Genomic DNA, 22,198 nt, shown 5'->3' on the forward strand with positions numbered 1-22,198 from the left:
TGATAAAGAAGTAAATCAGACAACTAATTAAAAAATCCTAATTATTTTTAACATTAATTAAGAGGACATAACCCAGTTATTTAAAAACGAATGTTATTTATTACACATCAAAGCCTACTTTAAATTTATGCAGATTATTTGATTATTAGCATATATAAATGGACGAGTTTAAAATTTTTAAAAAGGAAATTAATAAATTATATTTTTTATGTTAAACACATTATTGAATATACTATGAATTTATGTGATATTATTTTAATAGAAAGATATAATATATTTAAGTATATTTTTTGTAAAATAGAATGATTCTTATTCTAATTTATAATCTTATCATTTTTGGTAAGTTAATAAAATATTTAACAAAGGTTACTTATCTTTGTATTATTGACTTTTAATGATGGGATTATTGAGTTGCAAGAGATAATATTATAATAGCGCTATCAATATAAGAATAATATTTCAAAAAATAAAAATCATAATTCATAATTTGTCAATCAGCTTTGAAAAATTAAATGGTTTTAAATCAACAACTTAATTTCTTTAATAGCAATCTTACTTTAATTAGATAAAGAAAGTTTACATACAGATCACATAAAAATCTTTGATAAAAATTATTATTTTAATGGTTTTAAATCTTTTTATCTAATATATTTGTAAATTATATAAAAATAAAATTATTGGCTGCAAATAAATTAAATAAATTTGAAATTTCCTAATTAATGTTTGAAATTTTACCTTAAATATAATCTATAAAATAATAACTTACCCTATCAGGCATAATTAAAATAAGAATTTTTCAAAAGTAAATTTAGTTATTAATTTTTTCAGAATTTTTCTAGTATTTATATATTGATCTTCTAAATTAAGTTGAAAAAGTATTGTTGTGTTTAATTATGTTTATAAATAAAATCATTCTATTTAATGTAAAATTATAGATAGAATAAATGAGTTTGTTGGATTTAGTTTTTATGTTGAAAGAAAGTATAAATTAGCTTTAAGTTTATTTTAAAAATGAGTGATTTTCTTATTTCATTTGTATTTTTTGAAAGCTATGGTAATAAATTAAGAGATTAAATTGTAAGATCTTTTTAATTTAAGATTAGGAAAATTGTATTTATTCTTTAAATGATTCGATATTTGACTCTATCTTTTCTTAAAAAATGTAATTTTCTAGTAATTTAAAATATTCAAACCGAGAAATATATTAAAGAAATAGTAAATGAGTTGCAATTAAAATTAAAAAATACATGCGTAAACTTTATAAAAGATATTTATTTAGCTTTCAGTACTTATATTTCTATTTAGTTTTATATTTTTTATCAATATAAAATATTTCGAAAAAATTAAAAGGGAGAAATATATTATATTATATCTTATTAAAAAAATAAAGTTTGTTGATAATTTATTAGGTTCTACATACAAATAATTTTTATTAATCACAGTAGACAAAAATAAATATTTCATTTTTATAACATATATCAAGCTTTTGTTTTAAAATGCTTATAAATTTTAAATTATTTTTTTGTTAATTTTCTGAGAAAATATTTATTTATTTCTATTTATGAAAAAAATAATTTAAAGTTGAAAAGAAAAATTAAATACATATCAATAATAATAATTTTATCATTAACACATTAAAAATTTAATTTTTGTTAAATTAATTTAAGATTTTTATTAAAAAATGTAAAAATTTTAAAAAGAAATAAATAAAAAAAAGAAAGTTAGTTTGTAATTTAAATTATTGTTTATAAACATTTCATGTTTTGTTTTTTTTTCATAAAACTTTATAAAATTAATTAATTTATGAAATTCCATAAGTTTAATACTTTTATGCTTCTAAGCAAATATAATATAAATAAATAATGCTGATAATCCATTATCATAAATAAAATAATTAATTACTCTTTTTAGCTTTAGATTTTTATAATTATAAATATGTAAATAATTATGTTGAGGAGATAAAACATTTCTATCCTCTTTTTTCTTATATATGAACTTTTCAAAATCATAGATAATGTCTATAAAAATACTAAAATAAGTACCATTTATTTAGAATTCTTTTAAATAATTTGTTATCAAAATATCAAAAGTTAGGAATTTTTAAAATATTTAATCCCCATTTTTAACCATACTTTAATAATTTTTAATATTTTATTTGATAGAGTATTCCTTTGAAATTAATATCAAATCTTATAAATTTATTTTAAAGATAATATAAAATATAAAATACTAAAAATATTATTCTAATATCTTTTTTATCTTAAATTCTTTCTATCAAAAGAAAATTATGCTTTTTCAAGCAGTAACATACAAGTTATCTAATAGAACACCACAAGTGTTACCAGGAGCTAATCTAATGTAACCATTTTCACCCCAATAAGCACTCCATGAGTTTCTGATGATCCAGTTTCCTTAAGCATCATAACCAACAGCAATAACAGCATGGTTAAGATCTTGATCAGTAGTAGGACCACAGTTGTTAAAAATACCACCAGAGTAGGAACTCCAGTTAGAAGCATCAACAGATACAGTTACTGGATATAAGTTAAGAGCTGCCTTCAAAGCACTTGAGGTTTAAGCAACCTTTTAGAATGACTTGGGATAGAATCCAACTGAAGGAGAAGTGGGAGAAGTAATCTTGCATCTTCCACCAACACCTGTGTATGGATAAGAAGAACTTTAGACAATACCGTACTTAATGGCATAATTGACACCATCTTCTTAGAAACCACCGTTGCAACCATCAGAAACATAACCAGCTTAGTGAACACAATCAACCAACTATTGTTCAGAGAATTTTTTAAGAACACCATTCTTGATAGCATTGAATGATTCCATAACACCAGCAGCACCAAATGTCCAACAAGAACCACATTGTCCTTAGTCCTTAACAGGGTTTAAGACATTAGGCTTAGTTCTCCAATCAATAGATGTAGCAATAGAAGCACCTAGTAAATGGGGTTATTCGGCAACAGCTTCTCTGGGAGTAGATCTCTAACCGAGCTTCTTATTGAGGATTCTGTGTTTAAATTCTTCTTGAGTGTAGTCAGAGAACTAGTTCAAACTAACAGTGAAAGTAGCTTCGGTATTGGAAGCATGAGAGTTGATTTTAGCAAGGTTCTCAAAGAAAACAAGTTGTCTGTAGAGTTGTTCATCTTCATTCAAATAGACTCTTTGGTGTTTTTGTCTCCACTTATTGTAAGCTAATAAGTCTTGGACTGAGATATTTTGTTATGAATCATCACAAAGGACAGTGGGAGTGATGATTGCTAAGCAAAGTAGGACTGCAATTAATAACTTTGACATTTTTTAGTTTATTGTTTGTTTATTTATTTATTTTTTTTATTTATTTTGTTTTTATTTTTAAGGTCTGAGTTGTCGGTTTTTAAAGAATTACTCAAGAAAGGTAAATCATATATCAATTGTAAGAAATATAATCCTTAAATTAAATCTTTAATGTTTTTAGTTAATTAAAATAGTATTTAAAAAAAAATTTTAAGATTATTGAATAGAATTAAAAAAATAAATGTCACTATATATATATACTGAAGGAGTATATCAGTATTTTATGGGGGTTAGTTTACAATGACATATATAATATTAGAGTTTTAAGAAAGAAAGAAATAAATAAATAAATATGTTTATATTTTGTAAAATTATAACATTAAAGCTCTTAGTTGTTGTTTATATATTGGTACTAAAATATTTATCAAATATAAAGATTATTTTAAAATATTTTCTAACCAAAATATTGTATTTATACTTTAAAATGTTTGTATCGTTCTTCCGATAAATAAGTCAAACGCTTAATATTTAAAATAGATTTTGTTATATTAGGTTTTAATGGTGAGACTATTTTGTTGTAAAAATTATAATTAGCTATAACAATAAAGAATAGTATTCCAACAAATAAAAATCATGAATCATATATAATGTGTTAATAAGAATTTAAAAACTAAATTAAATCAGCAACATAATTACCTTAATATGTATGTATCTTACTTTTATTTAATAAAGAAAACTTACATATTCATGATATACTTTGACTTAAATTGATTGTTTTAATTGTGTTAATATGTATTTTTTTCAATTAATGAAGTAAAAAAAATGAATAACCAACCAATGGTTTTATTTTATTTAATTTAATTGTAAAATAATTAATTAATGATAATACTCTACATACTAATTATGTTGAAAAATTGTAAGTTTTACATAAGTGATTGTTAATATCTTCAACAGATTTGAAAATTAATATTTAAAGTTTTAAATTTTACCATAAACTAAATAAGTACCTTACCCTATTCATCAAACAAACAACTAAGCAAACTAAATAAATATTTGAATTTTATTAGGGATATTCCAAAACAAAAATTAAGAAATAAATTTTTAACACATTTTATCTAGTATTTATCTATTAATCTGCTAGATTTAATCAAAATAATGTATCAATAATTTAAATATTTTTTATTTAAAAAATTCTATTTCATCTAAAATTATTGATGAAATAATGGTTTTATGGATTTAGATTTTTATACTGATATAATAAATTCCTAAATAATTACTTATTTTATTTAAATAATTTGAAAAAGTGCCATTACGATGAAGTTAAGCCCTTAATTTGTAATATCTATTTAAATTTTAGAATTAGGAAAAATAGAAAATTGTAATTGATAGGATATTTCTTTAAATAATTCATACTTTATTGTATCTTTTCTTAATTAATGTAATTTTCTAGTAATATAAAATAATATAAACCAGAAGTAAAACAAACAACAATAATATGCTTAACTATAAGTAAATAGTTGGGAACTTAAAAAGATATTTATGATTTTTTTCTTTATATTTTGTTTTACCATTTTATTGTTTTATTAGTTTGTGTGCTGATAAAAAATATTTTAAATAATTAAAATAAAAGAAGTAATTATACTTTATCATATAAAATTGCAAAAAATTTATTTATTATTTATAAGGTATTGTAAAGAAAAATTATCATTTATTTTGTTGTATTTATTTTTTATAAAACAATTCAAATATCAATAAATACTTATCAAATAAATAATCACAATAGAATTAGAACTCAATTTTTAATTATTTTATTTTTTATTTAAAACTGCAAAAAATTTTTTTAACTTAAAATATTTACTTTCAAATAATACATATTTAATTGTTTGAAATGTATTTAAGGATATTAAATATTAAAAAAATACATTAATTTTCTAAACAATTAAAAAGGTAAGTAGCATTTTTAAATTTATTTCTAATTCCTATTTTTAAAAAAAAATGGTTCAAAATTAATAATTTACAAGTTGGGAATTAGATTAAATATTAATATAAATTTATTTTATAATATTTTTTTTGTGGTAATTTATTTTATTTAATATGCAATCATACAAAAATTAAATAAAAATATTATAGTGACAATATAATTGTTGTTTAATATTTTATAATTGATTGAATGAATAAACGATTCTCATATTTTAAGGTTTTAAAGAAATATATTAATGTTAGAATATGATAATCGTTTTTTCATAAAAATGTTATATTAATTGTTTAGTTAAAAGTAAAATAGAAATAATTAAAAAAAAAATACACTTACTTACTCATTCTTTAAATTTTATTTTAAAAGTAGATTAAATTTGAAAGTCTTTTAATTATTAATATCAATTAAATTTGAAATCTTATTTTAATAAAATCAGTTAAAAATAATAATTTTGGATAAGATTATGAGATGAAATTAAAATTATAAAGAATAAAAATAATATGATTTCTTTAAGATAAAATAAAATTCAAAAAAAATTAATTTATCTAAATTATTTTATTTGTTAAATAAAAATGATTTTTTTATGAGTAAAAAACTATGAAAATATAATATCATTTTTATTATGTAGATTTGTAACTTAAAATCAATTAATATAAATATTCTTTACAAAAAATAACTTAGTTTTTTTTTCAATTAGCATTTAAAAAAGGGTATATTTTTTATGCAATTATTATGGTCTTAAATCTTAATACTAATTTGATTATAATTTTTTTATTTTTTTAATGAATTTCAAATAAAATGTTCTCTCCTATAAAGAATAAATTGTATATATAATTAATATATATCTGATTTTATTTATTTACTTACAATAAATTTCATTTAATATTAAAATTAACTTTTGAATTTGATATTTGCATCAAAAATTTTGAGATTTTATTTATTTAAAATAGTTTGCAAAATAAATGTAATTAATTATATAAGATTTTATATTAATTTTTTTAAGAAGTTAATATTCAAGGAAGACCAGCAACAATTTGAGCTTCGATACCACATTCATTTCTTCCTCTTAACATTCTGAATAATCCCTTCTCACCCCAATCTTCATTCCAGGAGTTAGCAATAAGCCAGTATGGAGTATTGCCTTCCTTACCCCAACCAATAATCTTAACTGAGTGACCGCCTTCATATTTCAACTTGGGATTTCTAATGTATACACCACTCTTATAAGTAAGGAAATCAGCAGCAACCTTGAAGGAAGCTTAGACAGGACCATGGGCCATTATTTCTCTTTGAATGGCTTAAACGTTTTGTTTAATGGAATAAGTTTAAGAAGCCTAAAATATAAAATAAGGGTTATTAATTAATTTGAAATAGAAATATAATTTTTTAATTAAATTATTAAATATTTTTGATATTTTTAATTACAAAGTGAAGATCCTTTTCATAAGTATTTTAGGTATATTCAGAGTTGCATTCTTTAACACATTAAGGAGTAGGTTAGATAGGACCGCAAGGTTGGTATTACCCAGTGACATGGTGATCACAAGGAGGGAAAATGTAGGGTTTGCAGGAAGTATCATCTCCATAAAGACCACCAGTTGAGACACCTTATCTTTTCATGTAGCCCCAAGCAGCGCTAGGATAACCACCTTTACAACCCATACCACAATAATCAGCACAGCATTCCAATAAATCTTCAGAGGAAATTGAAGTTTATAAAGTTTAATTACTTGCAATACAAATTCTATCAGAGAAAGTTTCAGTTGCAGCAAAAGCCCAGCATGAACCGCAAGTAGATTAATCTCTAATAAGCTTAATGCTTTAACAGTTAGGCCATTATTCACGAGCATCGAAGAATTCAGGGATAGGATCTGCATTTGCGTTAGGATCAAATTCTTTAGTAGGGAGTTTAACCCAATCAGGTTCATCAAGTGAACCAAGATGACCAAGGAGTTATTCACGAGTCATTTTTTCGAAGTGAGGATAACGAGCAGCTTTCCAAGTAGAGTTAGGATTTGAGTTGACTTCAAATACAATAAAGGGAGACATTTCTCCGAATTTGAAGCAGTTTGCTGAAGTTGAAAACAAGCAGCCTAAAATCAAAATTGAAAGAATTGATTTTCTCATTTTGAATAAAAGTTAACAAATTAAATGTGATTTTTTAATATTATCAAAAATAGAAATCTTTTTTAATGAAAAACTAAATTGTAATAAGTTGAAGCAAGGATTTTTTATTGTATTTTCAAATAAGATTTTTTTTTTTTTTGTGGTGTTAGTAAAAGAATTAAATTTGTATTTTATAATTAAAGTTCTGTTTTTGCATTAGAAACTTGATTTCTGATATCAGAAATATTATTGCCAATTAAAAAAATAAAATAGCATCATCTTAAACTGGTATTTAAAATGTTTTTTTAATTTGTTTATAAAAATATTGGATGGAATTTCAATAAAACAATATAAATGGAATGGATTTTGTGTACATATTAAAATGTTAATAATAAATATATTGCTAATGTAAAGAGAGTTAAGCAGCATCTAAAATTAAATTTGCTATCCTAATTAATTCTTTTACATTTTAATAAAAGAAAAAAAAATTAATTTGATCTTATTTTTTCAAAATTAAAATTTAGATTGAATGAAATTTTTATTGATCAATTACAAATACTCTTATGGTTTTATTTTATTGACTTACTTAATTGTCATTCAAATTTTGTTTGTTTTTTTAGATAAATTTTAGTTAAATTAATTCAAAAATATAAAAAAATTATTTTAATTTGTTAAAATTTGATGAAATACTGAGTTTTATAATTTTATTTTATAATAGAAATAATGATTAAATAAAATGGATATTTTACTAATATTATTTATTAATTCAAAATAATCATAATAATTAAAGCTTCTCTTTATATTTTCAAGGAAGACCAGCAACAACTTCAGCTTCGATACCGCATTCGTTCTTTCCTCTTAACATTTTGAACAAACCATTCTCACCCCAGTCTTCATTCCAGGAGTTAGCAATGAGCCAATAGGGAGTACCTTGTTCAACACCCCAGCCAATAATTTTTACTGAGTGACCACCTTCGTATTTCAATTTAGGATCTCTGATGTAGACACCACTTTTGTAAGTAAGGAAATCGCTAGCAACTCTAAAAGAGGCCTAAACGGGACCATGAGCCATAATTTCTCTTTAGATAGCTTCAGCATTGTTAGGTAATTAGTAAACTTTGGAAGGCTTTATTTAAATTATAAAATATTTTTAAAATAAAACTCAGTAAACGATCAAATAATTTAAAAAAAATATATTTACATGATGGAGATCTTATTAGTAAGTTTTTTCGGTGTATTAAGAGTTACATTATTTAACACACTTGGGAGTTGGCTTAATGGGTCCACAAGGAGGGTATTGTCCTACGACGTGATGATCACAAGGGGGGAAAACATAGGGTTTGCAAGATGAGTCATCGCCATAGAGTCCACCAGTAGAGACACCAGTAGCCTTCATGTATTTCCAAGCAGCACTTGGATATCCACCTTAACATCCATTACCACAGGTGGCACAACATTCTAATAAATCTTCAGAAGAAATTGAAGTTTAAAGCTCTTGATTGCTAGCAATACAGATTCTGTCAGAATATGTTTCGGTAGCAGCAAATGCCCAGCAAGAACCACAAGTAGATTGATCTCTAATTGTCTTAATGCTATTGCAGTTAGGCCATTGTTCACGAGAGTCAAAAGATTCAGGAATAGGATCATTAGTTTATTCAACATTCTTAATAGGGAGCTTTGCCCAAAGAGGTTCGTCAATCAAAGCACCGAGATGTCCTTGAAGAGTTTCAGGATCCATTTCTTCAAACTTCTAGTAACGAGCAGCTCTCCATGTAGAATTGTATCTTTTGTTAAACTCTTCAACGAACTTTTCAGAAAAGGAGGTAAAGTTGAAACAGTTTACTTGAGCTGATAGCAAGCAGCCTAAAAGCAAAATGCAAATAACAGATTTTCTCATTTGAGTGATTTGTTAGTAAATTTAGATATTTATTTAATAAAAAATTATAATATCAAATATTAAAATTTGTTTGCTGCATATAAAACTAAAAAGTAAATGAATGAATCTTCATTTATTATAAAAGTTTTTTTTTAAGTACGTTTATAAAAGAAATGATCTATTTATTCGTTTATTAATTAACAATAGTCGATGTTAAAAATGAAATTATATGTAAAAGAAATATTTTTCTCTTAACATGATTAACAAATATCATTCAAAAATCTTTTTTATATTTTTATTATTAAATTTACAAAATTATAAAATGAAAATTCTAATTTAAGCCATCTATACAAGATCTTTAAAAATTCATCAATTTAATAAAAAAGAAAAATGATGGATCTTAAATTTAAACCATCTTTACGTATGTGATTGTAGATATCTTTAAAATCTTTCTTATTTGAATTAATAGTTTTATAAAAGAAAATTTAGTTATTACCTCATAAATAAAAGATAAAGTAAAAAATAAATACTATTAATATAGTTTTAAATTAGGCAAAATTAAAAATATAGACTACAAGAAATAAAAGATAAATGGATAAGAAAATTTTTTATTTTGATCACTTTTAATTAAAAAAGATTCTAATATTAATATTTCAATTTACCTTTCTAATTAAATTTCAAATCTATTTCTGTTAAGTTACTCTCATAGTGTAATATGTAAAAAAAAAAATAATTTAATTTTTTAAAGTTAAAGCAAGAGAATAAATGTTAAAAAATGAGTGAGTTAAAAATTGGATAAATAAAATTTTCATATATGTTTTTATTTGAGAAAAAGCTCTAAATTTTTATTTATTGAAATCTGATTTTTTATTCAATATTTTGTACTTTTGAAATTTATCAAATAAATAATCTTAGATAAATCTCCATTTAGGATATTTAAGATGATTTATTAATAAATGAGCATTTAAATAAAATAAATAAGTTTGAAGTGATAATTTAAGTTAAGGACATTATTGTAAAAAATAACTTTTAAAATAAAAAATGATAATAAAATTTTTTATTTTTGAAATTTATAAATATTTTATTGATAATAAAAAACTATTCTCAGAATTTATTGGTTTTTAATGTAAATAGTTGCACCATTATTTAAGAACTAAATTTATATTATTTTAGACTAAATTTAGATTATTTTAGCATATATTTAATAAATAACATTTTTAAAAATGTAAAAATTATAATAAAATTATTTCAATTATTTAAATTACAAATAATATTAAATCTAGCAAGAAAAACATTTTAAAAAAAGAGATTATTTTTTTTAATTAATACAAGTAAGTAGAGTTATTAATTATTTAGTTAATTTAAATTATCTTTTTATGTACTTGATAGTGATAGTTTGCAAATCTTAAGAAATATTTATTAATATTTCTAATTTTTGGCATACAAAACTATTAAGTAAGAAAATTAATTATTGACTCATTGAAAATTAAGATAAAAAATGACTAAGCAAAACGCAGATTTTCAATATTAAAAGTTCTAAAAAAAATTTTTATTCCTAACAATAGTATACTATTTGATTAATGTACTAAATATATTTTTGGCTGCTGTTATTATTGAAGAGAGTATAGGATATTCTATCTCTTTTTTGGTACTATTTGGCATTGAAAAGTTGATAATGATATTTATATTATATGATGGAGTTTAAGGAAAGAAAACAAAATTGTGGCTTCTAGATTTATTTTAATTAGGTTTTCTTTATTTTTTAAAATTCAAAGGGTTTTCAATTTAAGACTTTGAAAAAATTATGATTGAGGTTTTAGGTGTAAGAGTAATCCCTGTTCTCCTAACTTAACTCATATTTTATTTTGGATGTGGATTTTTATAATATAGCAAATTATCAGATTATATCATTCTGTTAAGCTATGTTAACTTTTTAGCTTTATTTGTATATGCTATTACTATAATAAGCATGCTAGCTTATAATGAGCAAAGATAAAGTTTGAAAAAGGTATTCTTTTCTTGTTTAATCACTCTAGGATGTTATTATTTAATGATAGGCTCTCTCAGCTAATTTAATGATATGTCTGGAATGAATTTAGGTTACTATGCCTTCATTCTTTGCTCAATCAACTTTGTATTTTTCTTGATATTTTCACCTCCAATTTAAGATCTTACCATATTTTTAGGAGAAACTCTTTTTTATATATTTTAATGTTGTGTTACAAACAATACTTTAAGCTATGAGCGAGTTTATGCTCATTAATTTTCATGCTCTGTTTAAAACTCTACTGTTATTAGTTATTATTCTTCAATAATAAAGATAGGATTATTATGTACCTTTGGTTATAGGGAAGTATGGGATATTTTAACAAGCAACTCCCTTTATAATGCTAGCAAGATGGTGATGGCTATAAATGCAATTATGGCTGTCGCTCTAAACATAATATATTTAATATATTTTTTTAAATATATTGTAAACTAAATCTTGCAATTAAAGAAAATCGTCATATCTAAAATCAAAGATTTTGATAAAGCTTATATAATTATGAATAAAAAACATAAATACTTGAAGGTACTCTATATATGCATATGCATTAAATAAAAAGCTGTTGATCCTATTCAAAGACAATTAATAGTTGAGAATTTTTGTTCTGTTGAATGCAGTAAATTTTTTGAGTTATATCAAAGCTATTCAAATTGCATTAAGTAAGGGTTACAGATAGAATTTTAAAAAGAAAAATTTGAAACTTGCAATTGTTTCGTGCTCAAATTGGCTCAGGAAGTAGAATTTTTGCATAATAGCTTAACAAAGCAAATAACTAAATTCTTAGATTCCTAGCCAAATAAGTAGTATTTCTTCTTTTAGACTTTATTCCTCAGATAAATGAATGGGCTAGGAGAGTCAGTTTTCTCTTAATAGTTAAAAAATTAACATCATTAAGGCATCATTCAAGTTCAAAGAAAGATATAAAAATTATAGTCTGAGTTCTTGTAAGTGATTGCTTTTTTAAATAACTACCAGGAATATATGCTTTACTTTCCTTCAAGAATATTGTATGATCTTTATGAATGAACTTAATACAAACAAATTAAATTTTATTAAAGTTAAGTTTATTCCTTATCATATTAATACAAAATATGTAATATTTAACAAAATAACAAAGGCAATCATAAATTTATGAATGAATTTTATAAAATTATATAAACTAACAAATCCATAAAATTCATTCATTTAAATAAAAAAATTTTTTTTTCCTTCAAAATCAACAAATATTATAATAGTTTATTTATTTATTTATCTATCTATCTATATAATTATCTTTATACTTCAGATTTATCTTAAAAATAAAATTTAGGTAAAAAAATTGATCATAATTTTATTTGTTTAAAATCATTAAATTAATTTTTATTAAAATAATTTGAAAACCATATGAAAAATAAATAAACAAATTTAATTATTATCAAATATTAATTGTTAATTAAAATATAAATTTCATTGAAGAAGAGGCTTTATTTGCTTGTATGAAATTAATGAAACACATAGCAATATGATTAAAAGCAAATGGAAGCTAATAGGCATTATAAATATATTTAAGATTACCATTGATAAAATACCTATCCCGTAGCAAAAGTTAAAAAGACTGTAACTTTCGATTGTACCATCCAGTAGATATGTGCAAATGCTGTAACTTTTGTTTAGGTATATACAATCTGCTAATCCCCAAAGAAAACCGCTTAGATAGCACAAAAAGACACTCTCAACGGCATAAGTTAATCCTATACAAATCAAAGAGCTCCAAAGAGAGAAAAATGAGAAATATATAATATACTTTCCTTGAATTATCTTTTCTACATATCCAAGAAAGAAGTAAAATGCTATCTCTGTAAATCCAAGTAATAACTAAACTTAAGTTGTTTTAATATTAAGCTCTTTTGCCTATTCTTCAGTTAGCAAAGAGGAATCTAAAGGCATACCTAAAGATTTTTAAATTGAAGGATAGAGCAAAGTCATAATAAAGCCAACAGTAAAACCACTCTAAATAAAAAATAGGAAGATTTATTTAGTTTTTTCGTTTTTTAAATATTATAAAAAGTGAAGAATACTCTTTTTAGTTTCTTAACTAAAAAATATACTAACTAGACCCACTTCTTCTACTTTTTATTACTTAATATTTTCTGGCATCATATCTGGGAGATAGAAAATCATAAGAAATCCAACAAAAGCGAACAAAGCTAAACCAAAGTAAAAAGCAAATAAAGAAGTAGTATAAAAACTGATTTAAGCAAAACCCATTCCAAATACTAAAACGAGCTAAAAAACACCAAAAAATGTTGAAAAATAAAGCTCGTTTTTCTCTGGATACTTTTTGCAATAAATATCTATATAACCGCTAACAGATACCCACATTTAGCCTTCAACACTGCCAGTTATTGCTGCTACAAGGATAAAAAAACTATATAACAATGATTTATTGCAAAGCAAGCATTGATTAATTTAATCAGAGCATGTTTAAACCCACATACCTGTTGAAACATTCACTGTAATAGCTGCAGCACTTACCCACATCATTTATCTGTAGGTAAAGAATTATTAAAGGTGCTTTGTTAGTGTACAATTCAAGCTTTCAAATAGAAAGAAGGTAAATAATGTTATATTTCCTAAGTATGAAAACTATTATTGATCATAAATTTGTGATGACAGAGCTTAATAAGTAAAATTAGCGCTAAATACAAGGATAAAAGCAACTGAAATATAAATAATTCTAAGCAATACCCCGAAAGTGCTCATTTCCTTTTCTTATAAATGTTATTTTTTGTTGTCATTCGATTAAATAAGCTCAATTTATAGATTTTCCATCGTATTTTTTTGATGTAATTTAAGATTAAAACTTTTTTATATTTTTGTTTCAAATTACAATTTTTTTTACATCAAATCCTTAATTTATGGTTGATTACATCTTACCAACATTAAATAAGTAGTGACAGACAGATAATTTTTTAATTTATGTTATTTTTCTTTTTCTCTTAAGAAACATATCTTTGCATAAAAGATATTTAGCTAAAAAATTCCAAATTTATTAATTTCATAGTTAATAATTAATTATCAAATATGAAATATGTAGAGAATTTTAATTAAAAGTTTATATTATAATTCTTCAATGATAATCTTTATTGATTATTTTCTAATTTTCAATATTAATATTTTATTTTGATAGTTTTTTTGTTGAATAGTTATTATTTATTAACATTTGTTTTTAAATTCATAAATAATTAAAAATTTAATTATAAAGATAATAATAAAGAAATAGTGAAGATTAAATTTTTTTGTTAACGTTTAATTTAAAATTTTATTGAGTATTATAAAACTATGATATTTATAAATAAAAAAAACAAAAAATTAAAAAATATTTTAAAAGCTAGGAAAATAGTTAGAAGAAAAGCTATTCAATATATTAAAACAAAAAAATAGCCAACCAGTTTTTGATAGTTTGAAGAAGTAAAGGAGAATTATTAAATTAAAAATCATTTAAAATTCTTAAAAATATAAGTTTTTCGATCATTTAGTTCATATTAGTAAATCTCCAATTATTTAATAGACTCTCTTTAGATATTCATTTATTTATTTTTTAATACAAATACAATTTTTTTATTATTAAATAATAATTTAAAAAAGATTAGTAAGTAAAATACATTTAAATTTAATTAATTAATTTTGTAGCTTAGCCTTGCTAAGCTAACTATATATAAGAAAAATTCAAAAAATTAATTAAATTTGACTGAATAATAGTAAATAAATTTAATTGAATAAAAGCATATACTTGAATGTCTAGATAAGAAATTCTAAAACAGTATTTTATAGAGAATTGGTATCCATGATAATTTAATTTTACAACAGTTATTAGCATTGATTATTTAATCAGAGCATGTTTAAAGTTGAAACATTCACTGTAATAGCTGCAGACTAACCCACATCATTTATCTGTCGATTAATAATTATTGAAGGTGCTAAGTTAATGTACAATTCAAGCTTTCAAATAGAAAGAAAGTGAATAAATTTATATTTCATAAATACGAAAACTATTATTGATTATAAATTTGTGATGACAGAATTTAATAAGTAAAAATGGCTCTAAATACTAGAATAAAAGCAACTGAAATATAAATAATTTTAAGCAATACCCGAAAATGCTCATTTGCTTTTCATATAATTGTTATTTTTTGTTGCCATACGATTAAATAAAGTTTATTATATCTTATATATCTTACCAAAATTAAATAAGTTAAATAAGTAGTGACAGACAGATAATTTTTTAATTAGTGTTATTTTTATTTTTCTCTTAAGAAACATATCTTTGCATAAAAGATATTTTGCTAAAAAAATTCCAAATTTTCATTCAGTAATGTTTTTTCTAATTTTCAATATTAGTATGTGAAAATAAATAGTTTTTATTACTATTTGATTTTTGTTTCATAGTTATTTTGTTGAATAATTATTATTTATTAACATCTGTTTTTATATTCATAAATATGTAAAAAAAAAATAAAAAAGATAATAATAATTTTGATAAATTATAATTAGAATTAATAAAGAAATAAAGTCGATTTAATTTAATTATTAACTTTTAATTTAAAATATATTTTTATTAAGATTTTATTTAGTATAATAAACTATGATATTTATAAATAACAAAAGAAAAATTTAAAAATACATAAAATTTACAATATTTTTTATATTCAATAAAATATTCGTTTTATTTATTTTTTTAATTTTTTATTTAAAATTAAACAAAGAGAGTAAATTAATTTAAGTTTTTTAAATTTTTAGAAAAATTTTTCAGCTTTTATCTTGTTTTTTTTTTGTTTGAATACTTTCTATTTTTGCTTCCAAATCTTATAATAGTTTATCATCATTTATTAATGTAGCTATTTATTTGCATTAAGTGTAAATGGGAAGAACTTCTTCTATATCTACTTTTAAATTAACAAGAACCTCTGATATTTCATACAGAGCATAAAGAGTTTCCTTTGACTATTAGCCATATATTTACCTCAGCTCAATCAGATAATCATTTATCAGAACATTTAATATAGGATGGTTAGGCTGATTTCCTAGTATACAAAATGATAAATTTAGCTTTGCTTAGAAGTATTACTTTTTAATTCTTTAGCTTTCTTGCTCCACATCGCCTCTAGTTTACAATATTGTTCTAAACGTTTCTTCTCCTTTTGAAAAGTTTTTTTTCTTTAAATATAAAGAACCTATTTTGAAAATCAAATTCAATATCTTGCTTTAATCTTCTCCATTTTCTGACTTTATTTTCAAAGCAATTTCAAGATCTTTTTCGTCTTCATTCAATATTCCTAAACATAAAATAAAAATTAGTTGTTAAAATAATTATTTTTCTTATTTTACCTGATAAAAGATAAGGAGCTGCAAGATTAATAGAAGATTTGCTAATTGATTTCGAGACATACTATGCTTGTTAAAGATATATTAAAGCTCTTTACTTTTTTTACTTTAAATTAGCTAAGATACCTAGGTTTAAATTTAGCTAAAATAAGTCTTATACTGTCAAGTTAGGTAGAGTCAAAGACCTGTCAAAATATTTCATAGCTTTATCGATATTATTTTCTATGAGAAATTTAAATGCAGTGACAATCATAAATCTTAGTGGTTGTTAATTTTTAGGGATTTAAGAAATAAAAACAAATAAATTTTCTTTTTCAATAAAATCTATTACAGAAGCTACTCTATCCTTTTGATTATGATGTAAAGCTTCAAAATAAAACTCTACTAGATTTTCTAAATAAATAGCTGAGCTGAGTCCATAAGTTTGTCTTTATGTGTCTAAAATGCTTTAGTAAGAATTAAAAAACTAATTTATTTTGCAGCAGTGCTCATAGCATTTTTTAAGAACTTGGAGTTCTTGAATTTATTGATTTGAAGAAGTTGTTTGCTGTTTTTATTCTAATCCTTCAAATAAATTCTATTCTTCAAAAATATTCTATCTATGTTTATGATCAATTGGCAAACTCTTATTAATTTCTTAAAGCTAGCTATTCTCAGACGTTTACTATTTCTGCTATTGAACCTAGATATCTTATTTTATTTAATCGTTTGGTTAAAAAAATTAGTTTAGATAAGTTTAAGCAATTTCCTAAAATCTGAGAACTTGCTATTATTCAATTAACTCAATGATTATTTTGTACAAAAGAGATTTATCCTAGTTTTATTTCATAAATTCAATTTTTTCATTGATAGTATTTTTGTTTATGCTGAAATCTGTAAGTTGGAATTTAGCTATAATAGAACATATTCCTAAAGCATAAATATCTCTTTTGTATTAGTTGAACTTTTACAAGCTGAAGTAAATAGGATTTTATTAGTATTTTTGTTCAACTTCTAAAGGATCTCTAGGTGTCAGGTTATCTTCGTTAAGCTAGCTGTGAGCATAGCTTAACAGTTTGAAAGAATTACTTTCCTTTGAATATACAATATTGTTAATATTAATATTATTTATTGTAATATTCTTAGAGTGGAGTTTAGAAATATTTTCAAGCATATCTTATATCAAACTCAATATTTATCTTTCGCTATATTATCTACCCTGCCTTTTGAATAGTAAATTAATTTCTTCTAAATCGATGTATATTTCATTTTCATAAGCAATAGTATTGTAGCTTGGGAAAAAAACAGGAAAATTATTTATTTACACACAAGGGTTTTTCTCACTTTTGGATAACGTATTTGAAAAGTGAGTATTAATACACAGTGATTTGATAATTTTCATTAACTCTTCACTATAATTAACATATTGATAATCAAGGTCTTTCACTTCAAATTTTAAAGTCTGCAAATAAACAATAGAGAAAAAACATTTCAAGCTAGTTAAGCTATTTTTTCCAGACAGCAGATATCCTTCACTCTCTTTTAAAGGTAGACATTTTAGACTATCTTTCAGTTTAGTAAAAATCCACTGATTAGTGATATTTGTGTCTTCGTATTTTAAATAAATTTTAGCTTCGTCTTAATTTCCAATCCGCATCTTAAATAGCATTTAATTTTAAAAACTGCAATCTATTTTAATTTAGAAATTATCAATCCAAATAACATGCTCAGCTTTTTAAAAGAAAGGTTCCAAACAGCACTCTCTTCTCTTTTTAACTGTAAATTGTACTAATTTTTAATAAATTTCCTCAACCTCTTGTTAGTTAAAGTTGATATTCAACTAATACTAATATAAATCGTTCACCTGCTTATTATCTTTTACTGAGTCTTTTCTTTTTTAAGGTTAATCCTTGTTATTCTTATTATCTTCATTCTTTTAATTCTCTTATTTAATATCTTTTACTTAATTTTAAACTTCTTTCATATCTTTACTTTATTCATCTTTTTTCTCTTAGCTTTCATTAGCCTAATTTTGGCTATTTTATTAGATTTTTTCTTCATTTTGATTTGATTTTTCAATAATTTTTTATTTTTAATCATCATTTTATTACTCTTTGTTGAAATTTGCAGAATTCGAATTAGATCTATTTTCTATGTTTTTTTCTTCCTATTTAACTGTAATCTCTTCATTGTTTGTTTATTAAACTCCTTATTAATTGCTTTCATTTTAAACTTAAATTGATTATTTCCTTGAAATTTTTGATTAATCTCCATTATTTTTATTAGATAAATCTTTACTTTATTCTTTATTATTTTATTTTAATTCATTTTAGGTATCGGTCTTATTCTACTCTTCTTAAGATGATTTTTACTTCTATGATGACTGCCTTCTCAAAGGAGGTTTCTAATCTTTATTGTCCTTTATTGAATTTTATTTTACAATAGAATAAGGTTCACTTTTCTATTGGTCATTTATTTTATCTTAGGTGGGGTTTTATTGAGTGCTCTTTATTTCATTTTACTATTTTTTTTAATTAGATAAAGATGATCTATTACTGCTAAGCTTTGATTAATTTTCTCCTTCGCTTATCTCTTAAGTTTTAATTTTTTTCAAAGGTTTTACTTAACTTTATTATTAACTTTTATCAGTGATTTAAGGTTAGGAACTTTTTCTTTAAGAGAGCAAAACTTTATTTTTATCAGAAACAAAAGATTTTTGGCTGTTCAATCTAGAGTTTTTGTCTTAATTATTTAAATTAGCTTATTTATTAACAGAATTTTTATTCAAAATCTTTAGTTAATCTGATTAAAATTTACTTTTGTTTTATGATCTATCTGAAACTAATGGAGATTCTTATTTTGACTTTTAGTTTTTTTATTTATTCATAATTGGAGAATCCTTTTCGACCATACAAGAAGCCTCTTCGTTGCTGTTTAAGTTATCTGAAGATTACAATTAACTTTTTATTTGATCTGTTAAATATTATTAATGATCTTTATTTGAAATAAATTACTGCTATTCATTAAAAGTGTTTGAAGTATTTGCCAAATTAAAACTATTTTAGTTCGATCTCTTTTAATAATCAGCATAGCTTTAAGAGTATTAAAGTTGGCTGTAAACCTTTGTTGTTGGACTAGATATTTCTTTATGAGCAATTTTGTTTGGAGATAGATAAACAATTTCTTTTAAAGGATCATTAACTAAATGGCAAGTGCATTTACTATCTAGTGTTATTTATTATCTTGGCAGGACCTTTATTTGAAATTTTGGTTCCTTCTCAACTATATATTGGTATTTATCATTTATAATCAAAGAGTTGCTCAATTGCTATTTATTTAGATTCACATATGGTAAATTAGGAGAGCGTGAGCGAGATGGAATTTGATTTTTAGAAGCAGTTTTATATCTTTAAATAATTTACTTTTTTATTGATTATTCTATTTATCTCTGATATTCAGCATAGTCTTTCAGCAAATTACTTGAATATTCTCTTGCTTACACATCTATTTCATTGACTTATTACAATTCTTCTTAATTTTATTTTTTATAATTCTAACTTTTTCTAATAGGACACAAAAGATTACTAGGAAGTTCATGTGAATATTTTTATTGAAAAATTTCATTTACTTTATTATCGTTAATTTTGTTTAGCTCGTTATTCGCCAACTTTTAATTATTATTTGTAGATTTCGCTCTTTATATTTCATTTCTATTGAACATTAAGCTTTTATCGAAGCTCTATTGTAGAGAAGATTGATGCAATTTTTTATCATTATAGTTTTTATATGCATAATTCGATAAATCAGGACTCTTAGATCTTTAAATAATTAATGATTGATTTAAATTTTTACCTGAATCTCTCTTGGAACTTAGCTTATTAACCGTAGTATAATCATTCTAATTCCCTATATAATATTACTTACGATGAGGAGTTATATTTTTATCATGTTTCTTACATTAAGTCAGATTTTCTAAATTATTACTAGCAGTATTTTAATTCAAGCTAGGAAGAATATAATTTTTTCTAATCTATGTTGGTGATATCTATTTATTTTTAGATTGCTCTCTTTATTAATCTAATAATAATTATTATTATTATTGCTAAGAATTTGAATCATTGCTTTTTTAAAGATTACTCTAATCTTATTGTTCTTAAAATTCGCTTGAACCATTATTATTTGAAAGATTAATATCAAAATTTTTCAAATTTTCTAATTTATTTTCATTATTAGCATTTTATTTTTATCTACCATTAAATTCTGCTCCATTTTAATACTAATAAATTGGACTGCTATCTCTATTATTATTATCTTAATAGTTCGAAATTACACTCTAACTAACTCCTTTGTCTTCATCATTTTGATTTGCTTATAATTATTAGTTAGGAGAGTAAAACCTTTTTAGGTTTTTTTTGGACTTAGATCTTTTTTTCTTTCTTTTTCTTGAATTAATAGTGTCTTCCCTCCCTTTTTTAGGTGTAATGCTTTAACTAGTTGTCAAAATATATTCTTGCTTTTGCAATATTTTAGTATTTGTAAGATACTGCATTAACAAATTTTATTATTCAGATCTATTATTATTCGAATTAGTATCGACTCTGTTTATTAAAGGTGTAGAATTCCCAAGTTAGTTGAATTAATTTAAATCAATAGTTTGCTTATATTTGTTATCTTTTTCGAGAAAACTGTTATTGTTGTGCTCTTTATTTTAATAGAATGGAAGCAGAGTATCTTATTTAATGGACTAAGACTAATTTTATTACCTTATTTAGCTATTATCTACAGCATTTTCTGTAATAGTTGTATTATTGTTAGTATAAATTTAATTGTTTTTTCTTAGCTCTTTTATAACAGAATTAGGAATTATTCTTTAATCATCACCCTAAATAATGCTTTGGTCTACTGCAAGTTTCTATCTGGAAATTTATGGATTCAAACTGCTGCTTTTCATGTAAGAACTTGATTGTTTATAATCTAAAAAATTGGCAAATCTATTTGATTATTCTTGTGGAACACCATAAATCAATTTAATCCTTAATTTTCTCTATTCGCACTCTATTTCTCTCCATTTATCAGGATTAAAGACCTTCTATTAAGCTGAACGCTAATGACTAAGCATTGATTTACTTCCTAAATTAATCCTTTTGTTTAATTTAAAATTAAAATTTTGAATAGGATTAGTTGGTGTTGGCAGGCTGTTTGATTGACTTGTTTGCCTTTTGTTTTTTCTTTGAATTTATAAATTGACTTTATATATTGAGTATACTGAAATAATTATTAATTATTTAATTTTTGATGGTAAATTAAGCTGTATACTATCACTTACTCTCATTTACTAGTTGAATGATTTACATTTTCAATCCTCATTAAGAAATATTCGATTTCTTTGATTCATTCTAACAACTATTTCTACTCATCTATAACTATTTGAGTCGAGCAAAATATCTTTGTGCAAGCAAATAGATATTTTGTTATTAATTAATTAATTTGCCTATAATAATTTTGCAAATAAATGAAGTGTAACTTTTAAATATCAAAAAACAAGTTCTGATACATTAATAAAATT

At 22.7% G+C, this 22,198-nt stretch overlaps 6 protein-coding genes across 6 annotated transcripts; 1 reads left to right on the plus strand and 5 right to left on the minus strand. All coding sequences in view use genetic code 6, as the record gives it.

Annotated features, from left to right (window-relative positions):
* Positions 1–2,295: 2,295 nt before the first annotated feature.
* TTHERM_00079650 (papain family cysteine protease) lies at positions 2,296–3,363 on the minus strand (the record flags this gene model as incomplete). The annotated part of the gene is made up of 1 exon (XM_001015805.2): positions 2,296–3,363. Exon 1 carries the CDS (start codon positions 3,304–3,306, stop codon positions 2,296–2,298), a length of 1,011 nt encoding a protein of 336 aa, XP_001015805.1. The 5' UTR covers positions 3,307–3,363.
* A 2,910-nt stretch (positions 3,364–6,273) lies between these two features.
* TTHERM_00079660 (papain family cysteine protease) lies at positions 6,274–7,387 on the minus strand (the record flags this gene model as incomplete). The annotated part of the gene is made up of 2 exons (XM_001015806.1): positions 6,274–6,594; positions 6,686–7,387. 2 exons carry the CDS (start codon positions 7,385–7,387, stop codon positions 6,274–6,276), a joined length of 1,023 nt encoding a protein of 340 aa, XP_001015806.1.
* Positions 7,388–8,171: 784 nt separating this feature from the next.
* On the minus strand, positions 8,172–9,263 carry TTHERM_00079670 (papain family cysteine protease; the record flags this gene model as incomplete). Its single annotated transcript, XM_001015807.2, has 2 exons — positions 8,172–8,492; positions 8,568–9,263. 2 exons carry the CDS (start codon positions 9,261–9,263, stop codon positions 8,172–8,174), a joined length of 1,017 nt encoding a protein of 338 aa, XP_001015807.2.
* A 1,477-nt stretch (positions 9,264–10,740) lies between these two features.
* On the plus strand, positions 10,741–12,315 carry TTHERM_00079678 (transmembrane protein, putative; the record flags this gene model as incomplete). Its single annotated transcript, XM_001471300.2, has 1 exon — positions 10,741–12,315. The coding sequence occupies one exon, from the start codon at positions 10,741–10,743 to the stop codon at positions 12,313–12,315; it is 1,575 nt and encodes a 524-aa protein (XP_001471350.1).
* A 420-nt stretch (positions 12,316–12,735) lies between these two features.
* TTHERM_00079679 (MFS transporter, putative) lies at positions 12,736–14,211 on the minus strand (the record flags this gene model as incomplete). Its single annotated transcript, XM_001471301.2, has 1 exon — positions 12,736–14,211. The coding sequence occupies one exon, from the start codon at positions 14,209–14,211 to the stop codon at positions 12,736–12,738; it is 1,476 nt and encodes a 491-aa protein (XP_001471351.2).
* A 1,866-nt stretch (positions 14,212–16,077) lies between these two features.
* On the minus strand, positions 16,078–21,964 carry TTHERM_00079680 (hypothetical protein; the record flags this gene model as incomplete). Its single annotated transcript, XM_001015808.2, has 3 exons — positions 16,078–16,604; positions 16,657–19,392; positions 19,450–21,964. The coding sequence occupies 3 exons, from the start codon at positions 21,962–21,964 to the stop codon at positions 16,078–16,080; spliced, it is 5,778 nt and encodes a 1,925-aa protein (XP_001015808.2).
* Between the last annotated feature and the right edge of the window lie 234 nt (positions 21,965–22,198).

Source organism: Tetrahymena thermophila, assembly GCF_000189635.1.
Source record: "Tetrahymena thermophila SB210 genomic scaffold scf_8254650, whole genome shotgun sequence".
In the NCBI taxonomy this organism is placed as follows: Eukaryota; Ciliophora; class Oligohymenophorea; order Hymenostomatida; family Tetrahymenidae; genus Tetrahymena; species Tetrahymena thermophila.